Raw genomic sequence first — 11,297 nt, forward strand, 5'->3', positions numbered from 1 at the left:
TAGTAAAATTCTTATAATGCTCAATTGTTGCGGCATTTGAAAATATTGTCTGATATTTTTGTATGTTATTTGAGCATAGATTTTTTACAGTGTATTTAAAGTTCAATAGAATTGTAAGCAGCTTTTCGATCTCTGATTCCTTTACACCGTTGAAGTGTTAAGTACTTGCTAATTATTTATATGGGCGCTAAATTTTTAACATATGCATATTAATAAAATGCTTTTAGTATGTACATTAAAATAAGATCAGTTCTTCTTCAGTTGTAATTTATTGTATTTTTATTATCAATTATTTCGCTTTAAAATATGGCAAATTATGTTTAACATTTTTGTTGTAAATTTTATTGATGCGTTCTATGCGTTAACAATTTTATTTTATTTGTTTTACAATAAATTTATGCATATCGTACAGTATTAATTTGACCAATAATGACAACGTCACTTTATACACTAAATAACTAAATTAATTATATTTGATTTGAAAATAAATAAATATACATTCAATTTATAATTCTAAATATATAAAAAAATATTTCAACTAAATATTAACAAAATTTTATCGTACAATTAAGTACAAGAACAACTATCTATCCTAAGCTCTCTGTAGTAGTTCTATACGGACTTGTAGTGTTGTTTGTTATCCTTGAACGTATTCAATTTTCTCGCATCAATTCCGTTTGATTGATTGAAAGTATAGATTATAGAATAGAAAACTTGAAGTTAATTAAAATTTATGAAAATATTGAATATGTTGATTAAATGTTTACATTTATTGTATATTTGTATAATTTTAATGTACATGTAATGTTCTCCCTAAAAACAATCGAATTCTACATTCAATTTCTTTCATACTTCAATTAGATTTAATTAACATCATTTTAGTGCTTTTGAGCAATTAAATAAAAATTGAAAAATATATTTTTTTAATTTAAAACAAAGTACGTACATATAACACAATTCTTGTAATACTAACAGTTAGTTAAGCACTGAGTTTATCGTTTATAACGACAATCTCTGACAGTGCGCAAATACATAAAATTTTATATATACAAATATTTGTTTCACGTGTATGTAATACAATATAATTAATAGTTTAGATCTCATAATCGAGTTTATAATTTTAAAACAGCATGCCTTTCTACATATATAAAACCCCTTTTTTATACTTTTTTATTCTAAGTTTCTCTTGTCTTTTTACATACATTTATTCCATTTATAATTACAAGATTACATCAAATTTCAACGACCACAAGTAACACGCATACAAGTTCATAAAAATAAATTAATTCTAATGCTATTTAATAATTTCATAATTTCATAATTATATAATTTTATAATTTCATAATTTATGTATACAAATATAATATTTATAATTCATATATCGCATCCTTTGTTAATGTAACACAATAGACCAAAACATAATAATAGTTGAAGGTATCTTTCTCTAATTAAATTTGGTTTATAAATTTTTGGTACAATTCCTCTCTTAATAAATATCTTAATTTTTCAATACTCGTACTTTACTTTATCTTCTTTAATTAATAATTATTTTGTTTAATTGTTTATAATTCATTTTTAGCATTATGTATTATTTTCATTTGTTTAAATTGCTAAGCTAAGGTATTTTTCTTAATGTACATTAGTTCAGTGTTTAGCTAAAAAGCTATTTTGTTCTATATGAATAATAGTATTAAATCTTTATAATGTATAATTTGTTTTAAAAATAATAAGCTTAAGTAATTTTATGCGTTTAATATTTGTAAAAGTATTAATTTGTAAAGTTTTTTAAAAAAAATATCGCTCTGGCAAAACTTACAACAATTTTGTCTATCTGCGTTGCGTACTCCTTCTCCTCCTATCTATCGTCTTAACGTTGTTTCAAACCCGCATACTAAAGTTCTAAATTTCGCTTATTGACTTATGGAGGTATTCTATTTTTAAAGCTTTGATTCTGCGGCGTTAGCTGTTATGTCGTTTGGAAACTTCTGTTTTCCGTCCTCTTGCTGCGGGCTGGGTAATGTTTTGACAATTTTCGGCACAATAGTTATAGGTTGATCCTCTTCATCCTCCTCCTCTCCTTGCTCTTCGTTAATAGGTTCAAGTGCATCTATATGTATTGGCACTTCTTCAGTTGTTGTACAACGTTTCAGGCATGGTGCTAAAAAGCTAGTTATTGTCGATAATGCAAATAAACCACCGGCCATATAAAAGGGTAAATCGTAAGATTGTGTTGCATCATAGACTGCTCCAGCTAATGGTGAACCAATTATAGCTGCAAATCCTCTGAAGAGAATAAGTAAACCGAATGCGTTTGTTAGTTTATCAAGGCCCAGTAAATCGACGAGAATAATTGACGTTAGCGAAATATAACCGGAAATAGCTATACCGAAGAAAATTGCCATTGTAACGTAAGCACCATATGAGGCGCAAAGTGGTGTTAGCGTTACAGCAACTGTAGAGATCAGCAAGCAAATGTTATTTAGGAATAAGGAATTTACCTGTGGAAAATCAGCTACATAACCACAAATTACCCTGCCGAATGTGTTAGTGATGCCAATAATTGAAAGTAAAAATGAAGCTGAATTTTCTTCAATGCCCACCATTTTAGCAGCGTCAACCAAATATACAAATGGCACATACAATCCAGCCATGCCGAAAACGTTAGATATACCAATGAGCATAAAAACAGGATCTTTCAATAAGCTTACATCCAACATGGTATTAAAGACTGCTTTAATAGAATCTGGTATACCTAAACATGGACATAAATCGTATTGTTCGCGTCCCTTTTCAGCTTCGGCTAGGGGATCATGTACACGTACACTTTGCATACTCTTTTCGTATTTCGTCAAAGAGAGCACTGAATTCCGATAATTAGTTAATGATTTTTGTGATTGATATTGCGGTAGATTAGTTACAGAACCGGAATAGAATATATCTTTTCGTGATAATGGGCGTACCATTTTACCACTGCTTTCTGGACGTTGCGATAAGGACATTTTGGATGAGGTATAACCTAATTCAACACCATTGCTATCGATATCACCACGAGATGATGCACGTATAGCGGCTAATGAAGGTTGAAATCGTTCGCTAGCGGATGTTTTTCGAACACGACTGAAGGATGGTACCGAACCATTCTTTGGAAGACTTTGTTGATCAATACTAAAAGCAGGTTGTGAAGCATTGCGTATCATGGCATCAGATGAATTGTAGGGGCTAGTATCGGTTTCTGAGTTGCGATGCGTGCGTCTGCCTGCAGTACGTCTAACATCAAGTTGACCATTACTGTCCACATTTGGTGGACTTTGATTACCATTTTGCAAATCTACAACTTTTGCTTCTGTAATTGTAGGTAGTGTTGAAACAGGCTGCAAAGAGCTCTGTTGTGCTAACAATTCCAAGTTAAGACTGGAATGTACACCAGGGTCGGCATTAAGTGGCATTTTTAATTTACGCTCGAATGAACCATCAGGTAATTGTACAGTAAAATGTGACCCTGTGAAGGATCCACGTTCGAGTTGCAATTGCTTTTCCTCGTACATACGCTGCATTAGTGGTTTGATTTTTTTCTTTTTTGGATACGTCAGTGGACGCATCATTGCACCGAAAATAGCACAATTCAATATTAAACCGGCAAAAATAAGAAGCGCATTTTTCCAACCATACTGTTGTAGTAAATATGTTGCAAGTGGTGCGAAGGCGAATGTACCAAAACCGGAACCACAAACTGCAATACCAGTGGCAAGCGAACGTTTAGTTTCAAAGTAGTATCCTACTGCTACTACAGCTGGCAAATAAATGCATCCGAAACCGAAACCACCAATAACGCCATAAGTGATCATTAGCATATTTACCGAAGTACTTATAGTGGCCAGCACGAAAGCGATACAACCAATAATACTACCAGCAATGCAAACCGTACGACAACCGTATTTATTTGCTAAAGCAGAAACGATCGGACCCGCACTTAAATACACTCCACTCAATAAACTGCCTACCCAAGCCACTTTGCCTTTGCCTTCTCCGAAGTAGTCAACAAATTCACCCAAAAATATACCAAATGTATATGCAATGCCATCCACTATCATGTTACACATAAATGAGGCAAAACAAATGACCCAGCCATAGCCACCATCTGGAGGAGGTGGCAATTCACCGTAGTCACTAATATCATCATCGTCTTCTGGACTACCTACACCTTCTTGTATGTCAGCTGTAAGACGGGCGGCTTCTTCACAGGCTATTTCACTATCGGTACGTTCAATTTTACGTAAACGAGTACTAGAACCCAAAGCATTTGAATCACCCATTGCTTTCGCCTTTATTTATTATTAATAAACTATTACGGATTTCTGATTGATTTAATATGATTGTTTTTTTTTATTTTCTCTCACTTTTGCAAAGTTTAAAGGACAACTAACTCTTCAGTTTAATAATTGAAAAGTTTAATTTTTTCAATAGTTATAACATTCCTGCACACAACGTGACTGTAACTGTCTTGTTCTCAAAGAACAAAAACGTTCCACCACTTCACCACAAACAACCACGACGTTTGTCACTTTGTTCATGCACGCCTGCTAACCGCCAGAGTATAATTCAAAATAAAATCAGCAAGCCCACTGCCGTTGTAATGTGCTCTGAATTCAATTAAATATTGAACGCTCCAATTTTGCTCCAATATCGACAAGAGAGCACATATGAAAATTTGTTTTTGTGCGTTGAGTTTGTTTTTGTTTTAGTTGTTGCCACTGTCGCCGCTGTTCTCGGAGTCGGAGAGCGATTCGCTATTGCTACTTTATACCACTTTTCACTCTGCTTCAATGCACTTCTCGCTTCGTATGTGTGTTTTCAGTTAGTGCTGATATAATTGTTATTGATATTATTCATTTAATATTATTTATCGTTCTGTATACGTTTGCTTTATTACATTGTTGTTTGTTTTTATATAATATATTTTTATCGTATTTCTTTTGTTTTTGTATATAAAAATTTCATTATCAATTTAATTTGTATTAATTTTTTTAAGCAAGTACCTGCTTTTTAAGGTTAAAGCAGCTTAAAGGTAACGCAATATTTAATACTTGAGGGTTTTTTCTATCTTTAAAGTACTTTTTATTTTTTTACTTAGTGTAACTTTATTTTGAAATGATTAAATTCTTAAAAAAGCCACATTCGAGTTTGTTTTTGTATTTGCTACGTTTATACGTTTATAAAGCACTGTTATTGTTTATTTTCTTTATTTTAATAACATTTAAATAACAGTTGTGAGCTGTAAAATTTACATATTTTTGTTAATTTATAAATAATAGTAATTACAATAAATGTTGTGGAATATGGTATATGCTATATTTGTGCTACGATTGGTATTGCTTTTTTTTAAACATCACAAATATTGCAGAGGAGGTTTGTTTCTGTTGTTTTTTTTATAATGATTTAATTTTTGTTTTGTTAAATAAAAACAATTCCAAAGAACAATAAGTATTGTTTTCTTTGTTATATTGTACTTTTCTTGTTTAATTTATATTACTTTGTTCTCGTCAATGGCAAAATACGCAGTCTTTTTCCTATTCACATTTTACATTTTCCTGCTTGCATTTTTCTTATTGGATTTTGATTTCTCACCAATTGGACTCATACTGTGTTGTGTTTTCCTTCAAATATTTGTTGCAATATATAATATATACAAAAAATTTGTTTTTGTTTTAGAAATTGTTACGTTTTGGTTTTTAAATTGCTTATTTTCGAGGTATTTTCGTTGTTTAAAAACTTAATATTTGAACAAAATAAAGCAAGTTTTGTTTTTTTTTTCACATTTATTTTTTATTCTATATGCACAATCTTTTTTATTGAAATTTTATTTCACATTAACAATTTTAGTTCTCAACAAAATACTTTTTTTTTGTTTGTAGTCTTACAATGCAAATTCAACAATTTTTTTATTATAATTTTTTAATTTTGCAAATTTTTTCTATTTGCGTTTGACTTTGAAAATGTTTTATACAAAGTTTTATACAACCGTTCAGTTTGGTGTGTGATCGATAAATGCTTTACATAAATAAAAACACAAAATTAAGGAGCATATAAATAAAAAAATATTATTCTCATAAAACCACAAAACAACAAAATAACACAACAACAAAATAGCAACAACACAACACAATGTTTTATTTAAATTAAAATAAAATCTTAGTAATTTTCTTGTAAAATTTCAAACATTTTTTATACATTAATGTCGTCGTCGTCGTTGTGCTGCGGCCGCTGCTTGCTTCACTTTGCTGTTGCTAGTTCAAGTGTGACTCTCTTAAATGTGCCAATTGCTTTGAAAACCAAAAACCGAAAACTAAAAACTCAACGTCACATTTTTCAAAAGTGTTATACGGAATTTATATAGAAATTATTGCATAAAATTGCTTGCTCCCTTACGGTTTTGTTTTTTTTTTTTATTATCTACGTTTTCAATAAATTCTATTACTGCTGCTGACGCCGAAGCTAGCGCTTATCTCCGCTCTGGCTCAAGCGCACTACGTTTTCTATGCATAACATAATGAAAAATCATTTTGGGAGTTTCAAATTGACAGCTGACTGAGAGAAAATTGTTTTGTGCTACTACTGTGTGCTGCTCTCATTGATACTAGTGCTTTTCTGCTCTCCCATAACTGCTTTAGTAAACAAAAATGGTTTTATGCCCTACACCTGGCTAGAGTGGACACAACAAGTTGATGATTGTGTTGGTGAAATATCAAATGCATATAATATCATAAATGTAATTATATTGAAGGAGTTATAACTGTCGAATTTCATTCAGCTAGATAAAATTGAGATTTTCAAAATATAAAAAACGTGTTTACATGAGTATATAAATATATAAAAACAGTTATGTTTAATAAATATTAAATAATAAATGACTATCAACGGATGGTCCATGGCGTGCTCGAAGACATAAAATTTTACTGATATCTCGTGACCTATATTTTCTTATATATGATATGAAAAACAAAAAAAATAATGAATTTTCAAAGTTATTTTACAGTGATAATGTTTATTTATTAATTATAATTAATTACAAAATACAAAATCTTATACCTAAGATAACAACAACGAGTGGTAACTGCCAGGGCTCAGCTCGGAAATTATAAATTAAATTTTATTGACTAGATTACAGGCTTTAATATATTTATATATCAAAAGTATATTTTAGCAGTAATTGTTTTTAATGGGCTGGTAGGTAAGATGTTTGAAAAGATATTACTACGAATAGAATTAAAAGAAAGGCAATCGTTAAGTATATGATCTATGGATGGTGTGCTATTACAAAATGGACAGTTTGATGAAAAAGCTTTGAGGTTCCCATACGCAATCGGATAAAAATTTTAGATTGTTGACGAGTGCATGATCGCTTCTCAGGCTTATAGGCAAGATCAAAGTGATAATGTTTATCTATACGTTTTTTACATAAACATTATGTAACATAATTCTGATGGTTTTTAAGTCTTGTCTTGGTGGTAATTTTATATCTGACACTTTTTTTCTTTCTTCCTTTCACGTCTTTGAGCTGTTAGCTGGCACCTTGCTTTTAATATATAATAATATATATAATATAATATAAAAATATATATAATATATATATAATAATATAATATATATGTATATTTGCACAAAAAGAACGTAAAGTTATATTTAAGTTAAATTGAGTGGCTCAGTTCCAATAGATGTGAAATCTATAGAGAGTAGGTAGGGTAAGTTATGTGTTCAATCACATTTTCAATATAAGACTTAATTATTTCAGTAAATTATGTTGAGGTTCTTAATTACAATACTAAATTTATATGTTATTAATTTGATAATAAATTTTGAACAATTTTGGCGCCTTTTAGCTGCTATAACCAAGATTGTTTACAAATCCTGTTCCATTTTTGCGCTGATTTCGGAACAAATTTTTAACTCTGTAAACAGTACAACTCCAGATCGATGGAAACAGCAGCATTAGTAATTTATTTTACTTCTCTGCAAACATGCATTTACTAATGTTCATACTTACGCATACATAAATTCATACATTACCAAAATAAAAGACAAATACAACAATAAAAGCAGGAAAATAAAAGTGCCCTTAAAATTATATTTAACAAGAAGAAACGTTTTATGCGGAGAAGAGTTGATAAAGTGTTGTCAAATATTTTTTGTAAACAAACATTTATGTGTATAGATTATGTATATTATATATATTTATGTATATATTTATATGTATATACATAAGCTACAAGTCGAAAATGCCTATTATAATAAAATTGGTCGTTGAAAAGTTTTCTTCATATTTTGTTTTTGGGCTAATACAATAGGTTTTATTTAATTCATTTATTTCCATCAAATTGTCTCACAGCACGCTAAACAGTGTGTGCTACCAGTTATTATCCTTGTTCTTTTTTTTTTACGTACATCCAAATTTTTACTTAATAATAAAGGAGACTTTAAGCTTCGTACCAATACGACTGAATCACAATCAATGTGTCTTATATCTGTGCCAACGTGTTTTGAGTTCGGGTGCTTTTGCCTGCTGTGTGTATTTATTTCGGGGTTAATTGTTACGATGTATGGTAAGGTAGTTTGTTTCAATTGTGAAAAACTCTATGTTTGAGAAATACCGGTTATATGCAAACTGTTCTTCAAATAACATACCACATTTTATTTCAATTTTAATTATAACAGTTTCCATTAGAATCCCTAAACATGTGACGACTAATTAGATTATTTAAGTATATGACGAATTTCGCTGAAAAGTATGAGCTACAAATTCGAGTTATAAAATTACTATTAATAATATGGATGTTTACGGTTAAATAATGTCAATTTGAATTTCCACCAAATCAGTAGTTACTAAGCAGTGATAAAAACGTGTATTTGGTAATAAAAGCTGTACTCGTTTGTATAACACTTAGCAATGCAGAACGCTTTTGCGCATATCAGATACATTCTCATAAATTTGTTTTTGACTTGATTACGATTTTTCTAAAAATTTTATTACAACGTGTTTTCCCATACAGCCATGTGACACACTTGAAGAGAGCCTAAGACCAAAAGAAACCATAGAGTGGGAAAGTACAGTGTGAAGAGTAAGTTTTCTAGCATTTTTTCATCAATGTCATTCACAAAACTTGCACCTATAAAGCAAAATTCGCTAACTTTTCTCTCTTTCGCATTAACTTATAGAACTGAATATTTTTATCTGTAATAGTTTCAGCTTGCGAATAGCACTGGATGCATGCATGACGTGATTGCTAGTGATGACCTTTTAACTTAATTTCTTAAAGTTTTTTGTACCTTTTGTACTTAAAAAACTAAATAAAACAAAAAAGTTGTCTAATATTGTTTATAATAAATTCAATTATATTAGGACCTTTTCAATTATAATTCGATGGATCAGGGTTTGTTTTTAAAAATTGTATAAATTGGTGAGGTCGTATAAAATTCGAAAATGTTTAAAACCCTTTTGAGTCTGTAACAAATCCTAAAGCATGTTCTTAAATATAAGTAATGAAGCTCTTTAAAACTCGAACCCATATTGGGTGTAACCACATATACTTGTATCAATTTAACTTTGTTTATTTAATTATTTACTAAATAGTTAAAGTAAATATCTATTCTCTTTTGGCGTTCTAGTCTCAATCGCCGCCATATTCTTAAACAAATGTTCTACTAAACGCCCTTAAAATGACCAACATTAATTCACCACTTTTAATCTACAAGCTGCAAGCGTAAAATATATAAACATTTAAATTCTATTAGATACAAAAAAGAACCTAACAAAAGTAAAATAATCCCTTGAAAATATGTTGGTATACAATTACAGATATCAGTCATTCTTTATTTGTGTTTTTCTTTAGCTTGTTAAAGTTCTACTATTATACTTTAATGACATTTGTAATGGGGAAAGTGTAGTGTGTACTGTGTTATGAGTAGTGTCTTGAGTGTATATCATTATTGTAGGCCTGACATTACATGTGAGTAAGGTAGAAAATGTAGCAAGCAGTCATCCATATTTACTTCGCATATCCCACTTTAATAACTCCACTTAAAAAGTGTTTATTTTGAATTATATACGTGGGTATATAAGGAGGAGCCAGTACCGCGTTATTACTTTTGAAAACGTGCTATATTCGTTTGTGCGGCAATCATAAAAACAAAATATTAGAAAAACTATTCTTTGTAAGTATTGGGTGGGACATAACTTTGATAAAATTCTTTTAAAATTTAAATAAATTAATTCATATTAATTTATAAAAAGCAGCAATGGTTTTTCATTTCAACAGTCTATATATATTAATATAGTAGAAGGCTCTAAAATTCTAATATTCAAATCCTAGATATTATATAGAATTGGTAGTACCATTATCACTTGTTCTATGCAAAACTTTCAGTTATGATCATCTACCTATTAAATGGAATTAACTTTTCTGGCCTGAATTCAGAATTATATGTGGCTATTGCTGTATTGTGGCTATTGGGTATCAGAAGAGTTTGCGTCAAGGTAAAACTCGACAATAAAGTCAGTTTTCTTATTACTACAATGTTACAACGTTATTATTATTATTATTACAACGTTATTATTACAACGTTATATATAACGTTTGAAGAAAGAAAATATCAAGTTGTGTTATTGTTTGCTGTAAGTGTTTTAAAATTCTCTCGCATTAAAGTTAAATAAGCAACCGTATCAAATAACGTTTTGAGATTTTGTTGTGGTAGCCATAAAAATCGAAATTGGCATAGGGTTAAATGTTGTTGAAATCGTTCTTATAAGCAGTATAATTCTCATAATCTATATTAAAAATATCTTCAACTTTCTAAAAAAAATCCTCAACATCAACTTACTCGTGTTGATGAATGCGTTCGCCACATTGTAAGTTATCCGCCTGTTTCTTCTCTCAAAATTAGGCAGAATGTGAAATCAAAAATACTTTTTCAGTTAATTGAGAAGTCTTGATCTATTTCGACTGAGTGGGTAGGTGGAAAAAGGACAAAACTTCTAACATTTTAAGTCTACTATCCTACTAATATTCTGCTATTAAGATAGTAATTGAAATGGCCCCTTCCCATTTTTATTTATATTATTTTTGCATAGAGTTTAATGTCTTTTATTAAATAATAGACCCAATATTTAATAAAACTTTTTTTCCAACGTAATGATGTTAATTATAAATTACGGATTTTGTTATTTGTATTAAATGTTGAAAAAATAATGATAACAAAAACATTTGTTCGTATCTTAAGGTGATCTTAAAATAATCTGAAGATGA

The 11,297-nt window shown here is 29.8% G+C and overlaps 1 protein-coding gene across 1 annotated transcript; it reads right to left on the reverse strand.

The window, feature by feature from the left end:
* Positions 1–1,578: 1,578 nt before the first annotated feature.
* Positions 1,579–4,976, reverse strand: LOC119672093 (monocarboxylate transporter 4). The gene has a single exon (XM_038083061.1). It carries the CDS (start codon positions 4,311–4,313, stop codon positions 1,938–1,940), a length of 2,376 nt encoding a protein of 791 aa, XP_037938989.1. The 5' UTR covers positions 4,314–4,976; the 3' UTR covers positions 1,579–1,937.
* Between the last annotated feature and the right edge of the window lie 6,321 nt (positions 4,977–11,297).

This window comes from Teleopsis dalmanni, chromosome 1, assembly GCF_002237135.1.
Source record: "Teleopsis dalmanni isolate 2A chromosome 1, ASM223713v2, whole genome shotgun sequence".
Lineage (NCBI taxonomy): Eukaryota > Metazoa > Arthropoda > Insecta > Diptera > Diopsidae > Teleopsis > Teleopsis dalmanni.

What these genes read in the sequence shown, in the direction of transcription:
- LOC119672093 (XM_038083061.1), bottom strand. Translation starts at nt 4,313, where the DNA reads ATGGGTGATTCAAATGCTTTGGGTTCTAGTACTCGTTTACGTAAAATT.